The 20,850-nt window shown below is 33.3% G+C and overlaps 1 protein-coding gene across 2 annotated transcripts in view; it reads left to right on the top strand.

The window, feature by feature from the left end:
- Positions 1–19,960, top strand: part of CDC14A (cell division cycle 14A) — a 66,585-nt gene extending 46,625 nt beyond the window's left edge. The window contains exons 10-16 of one of the 2 annotated variants that reach the window (XM_074832614.1): positions 657–795; positions 3,526–3,682; positions 5,999–6,114; positions 6,679–6,726; positions 8,352–8,480; positions 9,431–9,756; positions 18,138–19,960. In XM_074832614.1, coding sequence (XP_074688715.1) covers positions 657–795; positions 3,526–3,682; positions 5,999–6,114; positions 6,679–6,726; positions 8,352–8,480; positions 9,431–9,756; positions 18,138–18,151 — 929 coding nt within the window. In that variant the 3' untranslated portion in view covers positions 18,152–19,960. The remainder of the gene's footprint in view (positions 1–656; positions 796–3,525; positions 3,683–5,998; positions 6,115–6,678; positions 6,727–8,351; positions 8,481–9,430; positions 9,757–18,137) is intronic. The other variant, XM_074832615.1, reaches the window with a different exon arrangement.
- The last annotated feature ends 890 nt before the right edge of the window (positions 19,961–20,850 follow it).

Here is a 20,850-nt window from a genome sequence, read left to right as displayed (position 1 = left end):
TAGTAAAAGCTGATTTTTTTTTATCTCCATTCTCCCCTTAAAACCAGGATTAGTTTGTGATTTGGAGGACGATGGGTTAAATTATTTTAAGCTATTGATATATAAAATCATATGCTGGTCAACATTCATTGCTGTTCATACAAATAGCAGTGAATAGTTTTATAGGTTGGTTTTACAACAAAACTGAGTCAAAAAGAAAAAGCCACTGGCTGAGAAGACACATGTTTGCATGTATTTGAACCTTGGTTTGTAAAGTATGTATCTTGGCCTCAAAGGTACTTTGATTTTGTTTTTTACTGGTTTTATAAATATGAAGCTTGTATCCAGCTTGGTCGCAGCTTTTTCTAAAATATCAGCCTTTTTTAAAAAAAAAATAAAAGTTTGAAGTAGAATTGTACAAGTACCAAGAGTGGTCACTGTTGCATGTGTTCTTAAATGCTGTTAACTTTTTCTGAGTATGATATATTTGTTCTTATATCTACAGCATTGAAATCCAATTATATGATAAATGGGATACTGAATCAGAAATTATTTCTTCAAATATTAAGGCGGTGAATAATATTGCAAAGTTGTCTTCTCATATGCCATACTTTAATTTGATAGCTATGAAATGCTCATGTCTTTGTATGTGGATGTTGATATTTGTGTTTCTGTAGCTGGCCTGGGGAGAACAGGAACACTGATTGCCTGTTACATAATTAAACACTACAAGTTCACACATGCTGAAGCCATTGCTTGGATAAGAATATGTCGACCAGGCTCTATTATAGGACCCCAGCAACACTTCTTGGAAGAGTATGTATACCTTCTTTGCTACCAAGAATCAACTGCTTCTCTACATCCTTATCCATCTTGCACTATTTATAGGATCTACTTTCTGTCTACTGATGTCGTATATTACTGCCTGTTGCAATATATTTAAGGTTAGTTAATTTGGGATTGAAATGAAACTTACTCAGTAGCAGTTTTCTTCTCTAGAGTGCTATGCATTTTGTCACTTTAAGGGGCAGAGGGTCTCCAGACTCTGCATGTTTGTGTTCTGGGGGATTTAGGAGTTAAATGTGTTGGAAGTGTAAAGTCCAGATGTGGACAAAAGATTAAATCAACAATAAGGATTTATTTAAACATGAACATAGAAAGGATAGACTTTTATATATAGCCATGCTGACACTTAAAATGAATCTTACAATAGTATAATTGATATGGTTTTTTTCTTTCTTGTAACTAAACATTAAATAACTATGTGGTGGACAGCTTATGATCTCTATCAGATTCCTAGCATGTTGTATGAAGCATTTCTGATTTGAAACTAATAGTCATTAGCAAACAAATGTATGGCTTTAATACAGCTCCTTCTCAAAATTGACTGTATAGTTTGGATTGAGAACATTATATGTACAGATAATTTGACTGGGTGATTCAAGGTTTGATCCTGACTGGAAATGAATGACAAAATTGCACTGGCTTCAGCAATGTAGACATTGTTTAATTTCGTAGTGGTTTCTACATTATGCATTTACTATTACAGTGGTTATCCTGATATTTTTTGAGTTGATACCATGATGATATTTAGTTGTAGGCATTTTCGCTGTTATGACAAAAAAACATTTTGAGAAAATCCACCACAAATTTGTCTCTCTTTGGAAAAAAAGAGAATGCAACAAGTCTGCTAGATACTGTGTAAATACAGTAAAACATGCACTGACCTTGCATCTTAAAATCCATAGGTTATCAGAGAGAAAGAAGGAGTATTACTGTAATTCATAAGAGAAATTGAGCATGAATGAGGATTCCTATTTACTTTCCAGTGCAACTGAATGGGGTCTCCTTTTTTTGAGAGGTGGCCCACCATTATTTCAAACTACTGTGAATCACAAACTTTTACAAACCAGAAGTGCTCACTGAAGGCAGATTAAACTTCTCCACACCATGCTGATGCTTGGATGATGCACTCTTAAAAATAACTTCCACTATAGAGCAAAATGAGGAGGGAAAGGTAGTAGATAGTGTGATTAGTAAGTGCTGTTTACTTGAAAGATAGGAAAAACAGGGCCTGTGTCTTTTCTGCAGTGGTGTATAAATACTTGGTTTGATTTTATAGATAGGCAAAGACCCTTCAGATTTTTTTCATTCATACCTACATTATTCATAACTAAGAGCTGTAGTATTGTTCAGTTAGAATTTTCTATGGTCCTAATGGCAATAGATACCTCTTTTGACAATCAGACAAGATTCAAGCAATGTCACCAATAGTGTCAAAATGGGATGGAAAAAGGAGCTGATATCAGTTGTATCATTCTAATAGAAAATATCTTGCCCTCAGGGCTGCAAAGTTGTATCTGACAAAAAGGTAAAATCTTGCAACTGGTCTCCCAGCCTTCATAGTTGTCAAAGCTTCATCTTTTAGGTTCTTCGAGATTTAATAAGGGAGGTTTGAGTAGGGTTTTTGTAGAGACTGTCCCACCCAAGTATGTATTGAATCAGTTTGTTACTGTGAATGCAATTAATCTTGAAAGATTTCAAGGATATTTCCTTTCAAGCATGTTTTCTGTTAGGTGGAATAAGTGGTGCTCCCTCTCCTACTGTTCCCTCCTTCTCCCTTCTTTTGATGTTTTCTTGGGACATAGTGAAATTTTTCTGGAAATGCTTACCTTTCCCATTTATTATTGAGCAAGTTTAGGCAGCTGTCTCAGACTACTTGGCTTTTAAGCTTTGCCATAATATTTTGTTTTCAAACAAAGAAAAGTTTCCAGTGAAAGTATATTCTGATGTAGTTCCTCATTCTTTTTTACTCTACTCAGTATAGGAATTTAATTTTGTTAGAATAATATGTAATAGGGTCTCAGTTCTTGGATGGAACTAGCATGACCAGTACCTACCCAGCAAACTTCTTTATTGAGGACTAATGAGGTCTCATCAACTAAAGCCCGCTTAGCCTGTGCACACTGTAGCAATTAGATTATTATTTTTTTTAACCACCTGTCTGAAGGATATAATTTTTCATTTTCTGAAAATTGATACTAGAGGCCTGTTCAACTTTACATAACTATGATGACTTCTACTGTGCAGGTCAGCTGTAGTTTTATTGCATATCTGTATACACAAAACTCATGCTAATATGAAGTTAGAAAGTGCTGTATCATTACTTATTCTACACATTACGTATCTGAAAGCATTATATGAATTTTTAAGTTGTGTTTTAAAAACCTGAAAAATGCCATTTCAAATTCCTGTTTAGTTAATCTCTTTTCTCAGTAGGATTTTTGTAAAGATTTAGTACCTGTTATATTTCTGTGATGGCTACAGATTTGTTTGGTGATTCTGGCATTTTTTGGCATTTTTTGTTGTTGTTTTTAACCATTGAAAATCTTTTTTTTTTGTGATAGGCATTCAAATTTTTTTTTTTTCAGATAAAGATGTAGAGAAGATTCACATGTTGGCAATCTGTAAGAGTAGCATGTTTTTGTATTTTTTTTGTGTATGCAAACTTGTTGATATGACTTGATTTGGTTTTATACCCTAAAGGAAACAAGCAATGTTATGGCTGGAGGGAGATCTCATCCGATCAAAGCAGAAACAAGGAGTAGTTGATGGAAACATAAACAGAGTTCTTTGTGGTTTGAATGACATTTCAATCAGTGACAGCTTGAATAAAGTGCAAGACTTGGATGCATACAGAGAGGTAAGAGTTTACAGGAAAAATTTCAAGCAGAGATGGAGCTGATCTTTTAGTAACTAGCTAGCTATAATTTTTAGATTTTTTTAGGCTTGTATTTGTACTAGATTGCTTTTTCACAGCTAAACTTCTTGGTTTTATAGGTCATAATTAGAACAAATCTCTACTTTTTTAAAAAAAGCTTAGGTTATATTTAAAACTGCTATAGGTCATTTTGTAAACTTCAAAAGGTTTGCATTATTTCAAGTCATTCAGGGTTTTCAGTTGTTTATTAGAGAAAGAAGGAAAAAAAAAAAGTCAGTTTTGCTCCTGGAAATCTATTTATTCCAAGTTTCTAGCTAATAGTGCATGAGTGTATAGATGTCCATCCCTTTATCACAGTATTATGGATTACTGATGTGATGTGTACACTTAGGGTAAGGACCTTACAATTATTTATTGGAAGCACAGGCATGAAGTGTGAACTAAAGTGAACATAATTCTGCTTCCAGGTAGTAAAAATCTTAAACTGTAGTTTCCTACAGTATCTGTGAGAAGCAGTTTAGAGGAACTGCACATTTGATTAATCCTGTCTTAGCTCTGCAATAACTAAAGAGCTTTTACATTGCTGACAGAATCTTTGACTTGATGTACAAGACCAGAGATGTAGTGGGCATCTTCTTCGGATAGTTATTAATGTAAATTAAAATAATCATCTATCATGTGATCTGTCATAATCTGGAAGAGCACCCTGAATGCATTTCTGTAAAAGTACTATTTCCCTTTTGGAAGTCCAATTTGTGGCTTGGAATATGTAAAGTTTAAATACCTAGATTACTAACTGGAGAGTATAAGACTGTGTAGAGATGATCTTGTATGCCTAATGAAAACAGCTGGCACATAGCCATATGGGTGAAAGTAATGTTTTTGAATCTAAGCTGCTACTACAACTCTACTGCTTCCAGTATTCAAGGCAACTTACTTGCAGGTAGCTCATCTACCTGTACACTGTGTAGCAGCTTATGTACAGATTCACAATATAAGTTCACAGTGCTGCTTTTTTCTACTGTAACCCTCTCTGTAATATGTGTATTTCAATTTTTTACAGATGTCATATTAAAGCTGTATAACATTCAGTTTTCAAAACATTTAACCTTATCTCTTTAGATTTTTGGTTATATTTCAAGACCTCATTATATTAGGCTCTGTAGAAGCTCAGAACAAGTTAATGTTCCCAGTCCCAAAAATGCTTAAGGTCTAAGAATCAGAGGACAGAACAGCTACATGCAGTAACTGTTGGGCAAGTAAAGAGTGGGACACAATTTACCAGCATTGTGGCTGAATGATAGGTAACGTTGGCCTAGCATATACTCTTCAATGAAATCTAGCTAAAATATTTATATTTTCTTATAATTAAAGCAACACTTGGACCATCACATCATTTGATTAACTTCTATTTTATTACTTCTGTCAATCTTTTATCTTGGTTAATGGCAGAAACTATTGTTCTATGCAGAGCAGTGAGGTCGCTTAGGTACAATAGGAAATGCAGTAATACAAACAAATACTTGATCTGACGTCAAATGAAGCATAATTGGGATAAGGTTCTTTTTCATTTGGTAATTTAAAAAAAAATGCAGTTCTCTTCTTGCTTTGTGTAACATTTCTCTGCTACTTAAGATACTGTCTCTACTTAATACTTGGGTCTTAGAAAAGTCTTTTGAGATCAGTAAGAAATTATAAATAGGCATTTAAACGGTGTTAGCATACACTTTTAATATTGCTTAGAGTTTATAATATTTTCTAAAGCTGAAAGAAGTGGGATAAAACTTTGAAATCAATATTTTTTCAAAACTATTTTTCTAGAGGTCATGAAAACTTCAATTTTTTTAAAAAAATCTAGTAATTTAGGAAATTTGATTTTTAGCTCCTCTAATTTATCTAAATTTCTTCCTCATCTTGTGCATATCACAAAATTGTGTGTTACTGCTTCCCTTCCACATTGATGATAACTTTAAAAATATTTATTGAGGAAGGAGTTGGAGTTTACATTCTATAAAAACAGACTTCTTTGAAGTAAATAGATACTGGTATTGGACTCAAGCATCTTGAACTGACTTTGAAGTCAGATTCTGCAAAAAGCCTCTGTGAATGTGCGTTTGTACAATGACACATGTAATTTACTGGAACTAGGCAAAGACAGAGTAGTGCCCCATGTATGCAGAAGAATGTAATTAGCCTTTTAAACTATAATCTTTGCAAAGAAGATGTTCAATACTTTGGAATTACACTACTCCTAAGTGTTTGATACATTTCCTTGCTTGCATACTTTGTGTTTCCCAGAATGATTTTGAAGACAAAGCAGGTGTGGAAACTCAGAATGGCATGACACAGGGAGATAAGCTTAATGCCTTAAAAAGTCGGAGACGGCCATGTTCTGCTACAACTGGAGCTCTGAGGTAATTTGCAATTTTAAATTCAGTCTATGTTATCAGATCTTTATGGCATATACATGGCCTTATTTAAGGCAGTAGTACTAGCTGCACCACCTTCTGTGGTGGAAATTTCTCTAGGTATATTAGTTGCAGATTTGGTTTATTAATTTCATCTTCTGTTGTTTTTTTATCCTCTATCTCCCTGTTCAGATACCTACTTATTATGTAGCAGTAAAATCAAAGTAAAAAAATATCTCCAAATCTTCAAATTTATATCTGTCTAGCATTTTAAAGCTTATGTCTCAAACAGAATATTCTTCAATGAACTTAGTTATCTTTCTATAATTACTTATCCTGTACTCCTTATATAAACTTTGAATTTTTCAGAACCAGTAAAAATGTGAAGTTTGAGAATAAACCTGAAGTACCTCTCTGTTGTTTAACTGTAAATTAAAATAATGATTGTCAATAATTCTTAACTCTTGTTAGTCTTGTACTTTAAAGCTAATACAAGACATGCAAGTATGATTTGGGGGAGTGGAAAGGCTTTTTATCCTTTGATAAAGATTGCAGCTTTTGTTTCTTTAGGCTGCAAGACATGAAACTGCACACCAGGTCAATATCACAACCTTTCAGGTATTAACTTTGAAATTATAGTTCTAAATGTATACTACTCAGGTCTTAAACTTTCAGTGTTTTGAATTATACTTATCACATTAATTGATTAGCAATTTCAGACTTCTGAGAAGTGGCAGGTAACAAACTTTTTTAAACACCTGCAAATAAGGGGGGAAAATCTAATGGACAGAGGGGTACAGCTCTACTTTGGGGATACCTTGAATTCTTAATAATTAGCAGATACAAGTAATTTCCTCAGTCAAATTTTCTAGCATCTATGATGTTATGTAATGAAGGATGACTAGTTAAATCATAACCACTTTAGCCCTGTAAAATTAAATACTTGCCTCAAAAGCCTAAATTTGCTACATGTCATCTGTGTATCGCAATTTTTTCCTGTGTGTTAGATGAACTAGAGGTATTGCTTAGTGGATACAATCAGTACTTTTTTCCAGAAGATGTACCAGATGAATATGGAGCTTTAGTACCTTTTCATGTTTTAATACAGGGTCCTCACTGTACACTTTACTACATGCTTTGTTCAGAACTTTCTGTGAAGCCAATAAAGCCAATAGTTTCTTCTCATTTTCTAAATGTTTATTTGATTTATGACCTGTACTATTCTCAAATCAGTACTGACAGTGTCCCCCAAAAGGAAATAAAACATAGAGCGAAAATTGACTTAATTTTAAGAGTTATAGGAATAGCAAAATTGAGTCTTTTGTTATTGTAATCATTGTGTCCTTTACCCTATTGCATCTAAAATACAACATGTAAGACAAAATTTCTGTCATTATAAAGCGTTAATACTGAAAAGGACACATTCTTTTCAGTTTTGTGACAACCTGCATTTTTGAGATGTATAACTCCAGATGTCTAACCTTGGAGATGTCCATTTACCCATTCTTGGTGTGGAATTAAAGCTATTTCTGCCAAATGTCATTCCTTCTGTGCTTGTAGTTGGAGACTTGTACCCATCCTTTAAGAGCTGATCATCATAGTATTCCCTGGTCTAAGGATGGAGAGAATTTCATTCTATTGTGAGGCTATTCATTTATTAGTTTTTAATAAACTAATATGGACAGCTATAATGCTAACATTATGGTTACAATGGTCCAGTGTACCATTCTTACAGCTCATTATCAAAATACAAGGAATTTGGTCATTAAGAGTCCCACCCTAGAAAGAGCTGTATGTTCTGTGCAACTTTGTAAAAATATTTTTGCTGTCATTTGGAAATGATGATGATCTTCTCATGAAAGCTACAGTGTTGGTTTTTTCTACTCATGCTTGCTTTATAAGCAAAATTATAATATTTATATATTGTAAGCAAAATTACAATATTTGAAAGTTATAATCAAATTTACAATAAATTTGATACAAAATGGACATTTAACCTTCACAAATTATCAAGGCAGCCTATAACGGTATCATGGAGTGGGATATTTGAGAAGTTTTTTTGAAAAGATATTTGAAAACAGGCAGACTGTTGATTTTTTGCTGTTGAGTTCTCAGTACTCAGACTTGAGAATTCCCACTTTTTAAAATACCAGTCTATGTATTGAAAGACTGTATGTCTTTCTGGGATGAGTATTTCAATTATAAAAATCTTGCTTCTCACTAAAACTATGCACTCCTTTTAGACTGAATACTTCAGGTAGCACCGAAGGATCCATGTCTCCTCTGAAGGCCTCCAAAGTGATGGCAGTTAATTCACCATCTGCGGAAAGAATAAGCAGAATTCCCACATCCTCAGGCTCTAACCTTAAAAGGTTTTTTATTTCTTCTCATTTTGGTACACATACTTACTGTATACTACAATGGTTTTCAGCACATATGCAGTCTGTGAAGCACTTGCTGTTCTTGGGTGTTACAAGGCTTAGATTTATTTACAAAGTGAGTTGCTGTTCCACTAGCCAAACCTTAGTTGCATGCAGATTAAAAAACCAAACAAAACCCAAAACCTATACTACTGGTATGAGAGTTTTGGTGGCATTATATCAAGTCAGAAACAGTATTATGTTGCTCAGGTTTGGTTTTTTTACTTATCTGAGTTTATAAAAGTTTTGCAAGTATTCCCACAAGTCCAGGTACTATTAATCTCAGAAGAATATACGGAGTGGTAATTAATATGATTTTTATGAACCGTTGATTTATTGCCATTTAATTCCATTATTACTATTATACTAAGTAATTATAGATATTAAATGAATTTTAGAATGATTGATGCATTTTTAATAACATCTGTGCACAAATATTTACTTTAAGAAAATAACTAACTTAAAGAGATATTTCAGGACACCCTATTTTTATTCTCAAATTTTATCATATTACTTCTTGGTTACTTGAAGACTTGTATCGTGTTATTGCTTTCAAGAAATAGGAGAGGAGTTCTTAAACTGTTACCTGTACACAGAATACTTCAATGTAGATCAGCCACTGCCTAAACATTTTAACACAATCTCCTGCATGTGCATGTGGTTTGACAGAGGTGAAAGCTGGCTGTGACAGCACTTGAATAAACAAAGTTTGGGAACTCCCGACAAAGAACTCTGGTTTTCATTATTTGAGAGCTAGAAGATGAACCTGTGTGCGAACACAAATTAATTCAGAATGGTCTATGTTATTCACCTAATGTCTTCTGAATTGACTGTTATTTTTTTGTATGTATCTGTACATACCTTGTGTATATTTTTTTTCCCCACATGTGTTTTCCATTCAGCATTTCCATAAACTCCAGACTAGCCAGTTCTCTAGGGAACCTGTATGCCGCTTCAGATGATGATGATGAGAGCAAAATGACATCATCGTACTCTAGGACAGGTTTTTCTGTAAGCCATATCTCCAGTCACTTGAATGGCAGCTTGCAGCTGCCTCACAGAAATAACCATGAACTGAACAACAACCTATACAACAGAAACAGCAGTAGTGGCAACAACCTGAGCAGCCAAACCAGTTTTCATAGCACCGTGACAGATGAGTACGCATCAGCCTTCCTCTATGGACCTTACAACTCCTCCAGCATGATACCAGAGTCAATCAATTCCTGTAAGTTCATAGTCACAACAGCACATTCAGGCATCTGACCAATGCTTATCTTCCTTGCTTCTGCGAGAAAAGCTGTCACAAAAAAATCTTAACACAGCATAATTCTCTGAACAGCACCTTTGTCTGTTACCTTTTTAAGTAATTATCATTTCAGCTGCTTTTTTTCCATCTCTTTCAAGCATCTAGATCATGGAGGGTTCATGAAAATAAATCACTCTTGAACTTAAACTAATGCTTTTTCTGATACCTCTTTCTGATATCTCTCTTTTATGGACTTTCTTACCCTTTAGATTTTTTTTTTTTTTATTTCAATTTATCCATAACGTAGTTTATAAGTTTCTTATGTATCTTAATCTTCATGCAGCAACAGATTTAAAGAAGCCTTTGTGTCCATCATACTAAATGGAAGGTACAACATTCTTAATGATAGGGCTCATTTGAAACCTAGTCCTTTTCTAACACCAAATGTGAAAAGTGTTTTAGAGCAAGATATTTCAACCTCTGTTTAGTAGTACTGACACTTCCAATTTTTATTTTTTTAGCTGCTGGAAATAGAATTACCTTCACATAAAATTAACTTCAGAATATTACACCTTTCTTTTCTGTTTTCTTAACACTGATAAATTATTTCAGTATAAGGAAAGTTTTAGTGTTATACCTGCTACTGGTTTTGAGTGTGGCGAGTCCCCTGTCTTAAAACAGCTAATACACACATTGCTCGTAACTAAGATGTCAGCCAAAAATATCATTTATGGGTTGTGTTCACTTTTTCCTGAAGAAGCGGGGGATCTACCCTCTTTTAACAGCTAGGATGTAGCACCACTTACAGTTCAGAAGCCACATGTTTATAGCTTGGGAGTATAAATTGCACTTTCTGAGGACAGATGACAGTACAAAATAAATTCTCACTGTTCCACTGTGGAATTAAATTGCATGTGTGACTGAAACCTAACTAGTATATGAAGTACACTGAAAATTAAGTTAGTTGAGGGAACTTGATTCTGTATTCTCTTTAATTCAGTGGATACTTCCACTGGAAAAGGAGTAGAGTTACTGTGCTAGGATGTGCTTGATCTAAAGCAACTCTTTAAAATGCTTGATGCTTTCAGACTCCTTGTTTGAAAGTACATTTAGTTTCTTATCCACTACAACTTATCTGGAAATAAATGTTAATGTTGCATGATCTTAGGATCACTGAGTATTCTGCACTGAGTTCAAATTTGAGTTTCAACTTTACTTTAAACATCAGCAGTAACCTATTTGCAAAGGAATGCTTTAATATTGCCACATCCTTTCAGTTTTTTGAAGTTGTTTTACCTCTTTAATTTGGCTGTGTTTTTTACCTCCTATGTGGGATTGAGGTAAACTATACATAACTGAGATACTTCTCAAGTTGGATATAAAAACATGCTCAGCTTTCTTATGATGAAATCAGTTCTAGAACAAGAGAACGGTTTTAGTTTAAGTAAAAAAAGAAAAAAAAATAAAATTTGGTTTAATTCCTCCAGGCATAGAGATGAGGAGAGAGGTGAAAAGCTGTAAAGCAAGCAGAGGATGTTTGTTTTGAGACACATGCATGAGTCTTTCATTTGTTCATGAATTCTGATGGTTCTGGAAAGTCAGCCTTTTTAGGTATTCCCAGTCTTTTATCCAACACGCTTACAGAATTTGTCATCAGGACTGACAGAGGCTCCAGTTGAGTATACTGAAGCCAAAGTCAATATACCAACAGCAGTAGAGAGCAATCACTTATCTGAATAACTAAGTGGCAAAGTGTCTGGTTTTTTGTTTTTTTTTTTCACCTTCAATGTTGTCTTGTATTTAATGTATTTGAATAATAATTGTTTGGAAGGTCAACCCATTCTCATTCTTTTCTATTGTATCTTCTGTATTACTACCAGCAGCAATTCTTAAGAGTTTTTTTCCATATTCTAGTTACAGCTGCATATTATCCATAAATATGTAAACCTACATGCAGAACCCTAGGGGGAAGAATGCCTTATAACTGTAATGTGACTTGCTCATGAAAATAAGCTGACATTGTTCACAATAGGCCAGAAGTTACAAGAGTACCAAATGATAATATAAACCATTACAGAAATAATAAGCACATTTCCTCAAATGGCTTAAAAGGTTGAATGAAAATGTAACGTCTTAAAAACTAAGAACTGTCATCTTCTCTGGAAAGGTGGTTTCCATACCTTTATGCTACAAATAATTTTTAACAGTGAAAGCAAAGTTAGTGGGCTTGTTCCATAAGCACAGGCTAAGAAATTAAGTAATTGTTGACACTTTGTTTCTTATTTATGGCTAGATATTTACAAACTTTTAGGTTAGCACTATGTTTCTATTTAATCTCATAAACCTTCAAGGTTCAACATAATGGAATTGACACAGAAATTTCCCAAATATATGTGGGAAGAGGGCTGGCTTTACAATGTAACTCTCTCTTCTAGTATTGTAGCACACATTTCTTTCTTAGATAAGGATGACTTAGGAAAAGGGAGAAAAGCAAAGAATGTTGATTACTGCTTAATTTAAGAAAAAGAGCAATTCATGAACAGGTGAACAGCCATTTTGACATCAGAGAGGGACTATAGCTGTGTGCCTCTTGGTAATGAGGGAAATTAATTGTTCATTTGTAATAAAACTATTAAGTGACTTAAAATGGTGATTTAAATGAAATGTGTTAGGCATAGTATAAAGTTTTAGGTTGAATTGGAAAAATTTTTGCAGAAACAATAGCTTTCTAGAATGCACATTTCTTCTGTTCTAAGAACTTTTTTAATCTTCCTATTTATCTTAAGGACTTAGTAATGCATGGAACAATGTAAGGGTGTAACCTTTGAACAGTTCTTGGCTTTGTATCGTTTGCTGATGAGGAGTAGAGGTTATACACAGTCAAATATAGCAAGATCTTTAAATGAGATGCTATATCCAGTCTTCTCTGAAAGAGTGAGGTGAGAGAAAAAGGATTTTATGTATTGTGATGTAGAAGCAGCATTTCTTAGGAAGAATCATGCTATGCAAATTCTATGTAGCAATATACAAGTTTCTGACTTATCTGTAAAATAATCGTATTTCAACATAACAATGGTGAAACTGCTTCCCTGCTTGGAAGACATTTTTCAAACACGTCCTGCATGTTGCTTCTAAATATACCGTATGGCCCTGTGCATCTGTCACAATCACAACGGAATGCACTAAATTCTTACCTGGTTTATGCACAATTGACAGAGTTGAGTGCAGTTACTGCAATGTCACAGTGTTTAAGACAAGAGTAGATTATTTGATCATTTAATCTCTGAATGGTTTCTGTCTGGTAGCGAGCCTCTGACTTACCAGCTAATACAGATCCATCTTGATGGTGTTTTATTTTGAAGACAATATAATTCTTCTTGATAATTAGTCCCACTGGTTGAATACAGTCATGCTTAAAACCATTTTACTTTTAATCTGAAACTTGCTGTATCTCTTCATTATGTCACCATTATAGTCCTTTATTGCCTTATTTTCTTGTCATGAAGATATTTCATGCTAGTCATCTCAACTTGATTGTCTTTTGATAAGCTAAGTTGGCACAAAGATCCTTTTGGAAAGTGTTCAAATCCTTTACAGTTTTTGAAAATCCTTTTTCAAGAAGTATATGCAACACTCTAACATTCATCTTGCAGGTCCAGAAAGCTGCTACTTAGCTTGTAAATCCATAGCTTGTGTTAGCTTCTTTATCTGTAGTGCCTTGAGAGTTCATGGGGAGAAAAAAAAGAGTTCTTGCCATCCAAGATGCTGACTTGTATTTTAGTCCAATTCCTGCATTCCCTGTTTTTTCTATGTGGAACTCTGTGGAAAAGCATCATCCTTTTTTCTCTTTTTTTTTTTTTTTTCCTCCCCTCTTCTTAATGGGACCAGTTAAACAACCAAGGAAGATTGTATTGTCTTACCACTTCAACCACTGACATCCAGCTATTTTGCTTTTGGTGATATTCATCAGTGGTCTTAAGCTCATGAGCAAAATATGGAGTAGCATCAAGTAGCATTAATACCAGTTTTGGCAGAATTCTGTTAAAAACAGATGCTTGATGATAAAAACATTCTGCTTAATGATTTTGACTTCACTGCTTTAGATGCTGAAATTACTTAGAAGTCTTGACAACCAAACCTTTGTCTTGTTGCAGTAAGTGTATTACATTGCACTTTTCTAATTGGAGCACATCACATAAGGTAGTGATAGACAGAAGTCTATTACATATACTGGTGGTTATGTTCATTCATATAACTTATCTCACCAAAGAAGTCTTGAATGATATGAACTATATTCCTCTTCTTTTTATTAGCAAAATCTCACTTATCCAAGTTTAGGTATCAGGCTGTAATTGCATAGGTACTCTATTTTAGAAAATCATCTTATCACTCTTATTTATCTTTCTAAGTTTGTTAACTATTAACACGAGTGGTGCAGGAGCATTTTAAGATGGTTACAAAAGTAAATTTTCAGTTCTAATTAATGTTCTTTAATCTCATTAGTGGGAAAATTGGGCACTTCATTTTTATGCAATGCAAGTACATTATTTTTTTTTCCAGTATGGAAGAGAAAGTTATTCTTTTTTTTTTCTGTTTTGTAATGAAACATTTATTAATACTATTGTTCCCCATTCCATTTAAAACAAACAAAAAATAGCCATGACTATGACTTCCTGTTATTGTCAGCCATATATTTTTCCCTAATGGTTTTTGTCCTTCAGCAGTGTAAGCTTATAATCCACTTCCTTTTTATCATGTTTATGCTGTTGTATGCTGATGAGCTAGAAGAAAAGCTTGATCTTCATAGAATAGACAACTTGTCATTCCAGCCAAATAGAATAAATATTTTATTTGCAAATTTTACATATTGGATGTTTTGATTAAACAGAATCTCTCACAATTATAATCTGCAGAAATATTATCGAGTATAATCACATTTAAAATACCACAGCAAGATTTTTACTTTGTTCTTACAATAGTTATAAATCCAAATATGACTCTTGAAAATGTATTTTTATTGAAGAGTATGTAACTGGGTAGTCTTAAGATGAGTCACCTTTTGCTTCTATAGCTGTCATGGAAACTGGCAAGATGGAAAAATTTCAAAAAATTGAGAAGTGTAGCAATATTTTAAAATTCATATACATGATCTTTATCCTTCTAGAATAGTTTTTCTTAGTAAGAACTTACCATTAATGAATATAGGACAGCCTTTGCGAACAGACAAACACTAGTGCACCTTACTGATCTGTAGCTTTAAAAGGATCACTTCAAGTGCGTATGCATTTTCTATAATTTAGCCTGATTTATTTTAGTGGATCTTGTGTATTCACAGTAATTCTTACCTGCTGCAACACTCCTGTTGCAACAATGTTTTGGGAGAGCTGATGCACAATTCAAAAAACTTAAATTACTTTTTGCAATTATCTGGAAAAAGTGCATGTTCAAGTCCTAACAAATAGCCCTAAATGATATGGGGTTGTTCCCTCTTAAAAGTTAACTTACAGCTGACTTTGTCTTGAAGTTGAATGCATGAGGTTACAGCTCTAGTGTCTAGATGGACCTGTGGCTTATTTTCTCTTCCAGGAGGCTTTCCGTGCCTCCTGTTGAAGAAGAAAAATGATAGTGATCTAAGCAGTTGCTTCAGCATGAACTTCATTAGATATCATTAACTGTAGTGAAGTTATCTAATTCTTAGTTCTTTGTTTAAACGTCTGATACTTGGGTATAAAATGCCAAGCCTGACACTGCATGGGACCGCTGTAGGAGTACACACTGAGAATTCTACTCAATTAACTGATTTTAAACTCTCATCACTGCAATTCAGCAGTCAATTTTCTTTGTTTTTTTCCTTCTATTTTTACCTCTATTTTAAATAAGATTTTGTTAAACACCAGCATATGACTTGTAAAGGTGGATTGGGGATTTTTGGTTTTGATAAAGCTTTCAGAATCACAGGCCATACTTTGAGTCACTGCAAATAGGATGTAGGAATGTAAATTTTAAAATAGAAAACTTCTCAAAAGGTTTTAAAAAAAAAAAAAAAGGGGAAAAAAAATCACAATTACAGGCCTTGAAATATTACAGTCAATTACTTAACTGCAAAAGAAAAAAACCCAAAACAAAACCAAAAAAACAACTCTCCCTAGCTATAATTTAATTTTTTGATCTCAAAAATTAGTCTGTATACTTTACAACAGCTCCGTTGTTACTGCTATCACCATGTTTTTATTAATAGGAATTTTATGGGAAGTCACATCAATTAATCTTAATCTGGAAAAAATGCTGCTTAGATTTAATTCTTCCCTGTATTCAGAAAAGGCTTTGAAACATTGAGAAGAAATTGCTATGTGAAGTAGAGCTACGGTGATGGTGGGAACACACTGAAAAACATATTTCTCAATTTGAAAATAAATAAAATAAACCCCACCTACCCATCTATAATGAAAATTAACAAAACATACAATCTTATTTCCAAGCAATCTGTGCTGTGTGAGTATTTGTTCTTTTTTATATGTTGCCATTAATTTTTTCCTTATTTTTGTAACTTGGATTCCTAACAATTTTTAGAATTTTAGTTTAAACTTCAGAATCTTTAATTTATGATTTTCTTGTTTGTTTATTTAAATTATGATGTAGAATTACTGTCTGCTACATAAAGGGCTGCTGTTCATAGTTTTTTGTCAACTAACACTAGCTGTTCCCAAGATCACCAAAAGTATACAGTGTTTTCTGGTCATCTTTCATGTGTCCAAGCTTAAAGTAATCCATTACTGTACAACATATGAGAGTATATAATCAAATTTCATGCATTTTTTAATGTTTGTTAATCAGTTTTACTTGGAATTCAGTTTTGAAGGATCCATTTCAAACACTGCTCTAATTAAACATAACCGTCTTTCTGATTGTTAAAATACACATCTGAAAATGAGAAAGCTGTGGGAATCATGAAGAGAGCAGAAATTTCAAGTGCTCATTAATGAAGGGCTATTCCTTCTGCCTCACTCTTACACATGTAATAAATAGCTTGACAAATGCCCTCACCAAAGCTAATAATCCAGAATGATTATTAGGGAATGGAATGGGGAAAAATAAGCTTCTATGACTGAGTATTCCATTGGTGATTCTGAGCCTATAATGAAAAATACTTGTTACATCTGTTAGTTTTATGGTGTTTTCTATTAAATGATACCCTTCATGTTGAATCCATCCAGTACTAAAACCAGACCCTTTTTAGTCAGTGGTATTCAAATCTTTATATGCTGACAGCACTTCTTTTTCAACCTAGGAAAGAATATCCAGATGGTCTCAGATCTTCAAGATGTGAAAATGAATTTAAAAGATAACTTTGGAAATATACACTGAGACTTAAGATACAGAAGAGTGGTTTTGTGATATTAATTAGGGCTCTAAAGGTTTATATATCTATTGTGCACTTCTACTAATAGGTTTCACTGTGGATGGCAAAGAGCATTTCTATAGTGACAAGTTAGGAGTAGTGGGAAAATGGAAGACTCCAAGGTTCTAGGCATTCTTGGGATCCCTGTTGTTCTCCAGTAGTTCTCTCTAATTCTGATTAATTGACGCCGTTTTAAAATATGGTTTGGGTTTTTTATTTGCTATTTGTTTGTAACCATACTAGTACAGTGAAGAGCTCTCTCAAATAAGACTTTTTATCTATCAGAATGACTTCCTGAACATATCTGTACAGGAGGTAATAAAATGTTTGGATGCTATCTAAACTGACAGACTTAAGTAGAACCAGAAATGTAAATAAATACAGTAGACCAGGTTAAGCTTTCCTCTTAATTAGACTGACTGCTTGCTAATCCAGATGAACCATTTGCAGTGCTTCATTTTCATCTGGTTTTAGTAATTGTACATATGTATTCATGTGCATAATTGTGCTGCTTTGTGTGTAGTTTCTCAGTAATTAACTACACAGTATACGTTTCCTATGTCATTACCCAAATCAACATGTAAAGTATGCTATAGACTTTGATTCTCATTCAGGATAAACAGAAACAATTACTGTAACTGCAGTCATATGCTTTCCCAACACATTTTTAAGGTATTGTTTTAAGGTGGTGTTTTGAAGGACTTGTAACACTTTTTTCAAGAATCTCTAGAATCTGATTTGGAAAAGTAAGTGTAGATACAGGGAAGTTGATGGACTTTACTGTATCCAGTTTTTGAGTTTCTTCTATTTTATTGATCTTTACCTATGCAGAGATTCAGCTCTCCCTCCAACTCTGTTTATTTTTCTCCTTCCTGTCCTTCCTCTACTCAAGTGCAAAATCATATTATATTCAAATATAATCTCCCTAGTGAGTTCTAATCAGTTTTTCTTCTCTGCACAGTCCCTTCAGTCTGAGTATGTTCAGTACTAAAGCCTTGCTGCTTTGGTGAAACCTGTTGAGCTCTTAAACTGAAGTCCTTCATGGAGGAGAAGAAGAATTTAAGGAAAGAAGCTGCTCGCTCAGAGGAGGAATCTTCAATATATTAAAACCTTAACACCAAGAGGAAACTTGGCGGGCAGAAATTTGTTGTTAATGACTACTGCAGATGCACTGATGTTGAATTTATGGAAATTATTACCCCATGTTATATACGGATTTAAATTTTTAATGAACAGCTTGAATATATTTCTAATGAGTTTCATTAAGACATTTATTAACTTGTGTACAGTGTTAAAATATGTATTAAGAGAATATTTTGGTAAACAATATATATAAAAATTATGTAAAAATTAGAATATATTTTAATTTAGTGTTCACTTTGCTACAAAAATGTGTATTTTAAAGAATTTTTACATGCTTATCAAAGATATGAAAATTTTTTTTAAGAACAAGATGTTTTCCTTGGTTTATGGGTCCATCTTTTTGCTTAAAGTCTAATGTAATTACTTTTTCACTAATTGGTCTTCTGGTAACTTAATGGAAGTCTAACTAGTGAGAGACTAGTTATTACACTATCAACTGAAAGCACTTGATACATAGTCTGCTTTCCACTTTCAGCTGCTAATGTTCCATAAGGAAACACTATGAAAGAAAAATAAAGGGAAAATATTTGTTGAGATGTAATGTAACTTATATCCTCCACTGCAAAGATAAAGTAAGGTATTTGATGATTCAATTGTACAATTAACGCTTTCTTTCAATTTGTCTTAAAGGAATGTTTTAACTTTTTTCTTTTCAATGTAGAATGTTAAATTTTGCTATGTGATATATACTGCAGAAATGAAGGCAGACCAAACTTAAGTTGGTAAGAATGTACGTGTAGAATGAATTTGGCAGTGCTGCAAACTTACATGTTTTTAACCTATATTTGGGAGTATGTGTACAGTTTCATTAGCAAAGCACATTAAAGTAAATGTGGAAAGTATATTAAATTTTCACTTCTAAATTGGACAGTTCATAAACCTTTAATTTGAAAACTATTGTTAACATACAGCTAATGTAACCTCCTGTATCCCAGAATATTTTTGTCTGTAGTTAAAGATGCTCTTTAACACATAGTTTAATCAGGTGTGATGAGGAATAAGACTTAGAACGAAGTGGTGTTACAGTGAATTACTAGAGATCACATATAACATTTTCAGAACTCCATAAGTGCACAGTAAGCAAAAAAAGTGTAAGCAGCTGTGAGGACTTGATTTGCCACTAATTTAGAAAACAAAACCAGATTTGTTACCTATGAGTTTTTCCAATGTCTACAGAAACTTGAAAATAAAACTTGATTGAATTGTCAATCTTTATTCCTGAAGACCTGTGAATGCCCTGCATTTGCTTTACAGCTGAAGTTAAAATAAAGTGCCACATTAATTTTTAAAAAGATAAGATCACAAATTGCTATGGAAAGTTGTACTGAAAGTGTTAATAAGCAATACCGAGAGCAGCTATATAAATCACTGAGTAAAATCTACATGCAATACTGTACTTTTTTCACAACTGTGTATATGTAACATATACACACACGAAGTAGCATATGTGTGTGCATATATATATACAATATACTGTATATGAATTATAGATTAACGGTAAGGTAATTCTACCTCTTATAAAGAATTTTGTCATATACTTTGTTATAAATAGCTTTCCTTAATAAAATATTGTTTAATTTTGAAATGTAGATATATATGTGTACATACAGCTAATTGATAATAAAATGCCTTTATCAGCCAGCTTCTGTGTTTCTTGGCTTTTCTTATTTAGATCTTTTGATGTAAACCACTACAATTAGATCTCTAATTGAAGAGTAGCTCTTTAAAGTCACCTTCTTTCTTTTGAAGGATGTGATATATGTATAAATGACATTGCAAAAAGACATTAGTATGATAGGTATCTTTTATAACTGATCTAACCTTCTTGTATTTGCTTTGTATAACAACAAGTATTTAATCATCATGTTGATATTCGGATGTAAAGGTTATATTTCAAAATACTGTAATTTAAAAGCTGTCTGAATTGGGGAAACTTTTTTTTCCTGGACAAGGACCCCTATTAGAGGTGTAATATACCTTGGTTTTTTTGCACATGCAACAGGTTTCTTAGTCTCACTAACAGCAGAGTCTTTGTCTATAAGAACCTAAAAGATGATGCTTTCATTTAGCTTTTTATTCTTCCTTCGATTAAAAATGAGTCAAAAATGGTTCTAACATTGTTTAACTCTGCTGCTGATTTTCAGCAATTTTGTTGTGTTGCATGATTATTTATGCACAGTGCTTAATATTCCTGTCAGATAAGTCTGTACTGCAATAGACGATGTGGACAGTATGTAACTGTTAGACAGCCACTCTAAAGGAATGGCAAAGCCAGGAATAGAGCAGATGCTTTGGAAGTTGCCCAAATAAGAGGCTTCTGCCACTACATTCAGATAATTGATGGATGGTGATTTGGATGTGTAGAGGAAAAGGAAGAACAGCCAATAATAAAGGAAGAACAGCCAATTAAAAAGTTTCAGGTACACAGGAACCAACATCTCCCTTAGCCTTTTTCTAGACTTCTATTGATTTATTATATGAAATATGTAAATGCTAGCTAATGTACAACATATTTTTTTGTTCTTAAAAAT

Source organism: Strix aluco, chromosome 8 (genome assembly GCF_031877795.1).
Source record: "Strix aluco isolate bStrAlu1 chromosome 8, bStrAlu1.hap1, whole genome shotgun sequence".
Taxonomy (NCBI): Eukaryota; Metazoa; Chordata; class Aves; order Strigiformes; family Strigidae; genus Strix; species Strix aluco.
This window is presented reverse-complemented; position numbering and strand designations above follow the sequence as displayed.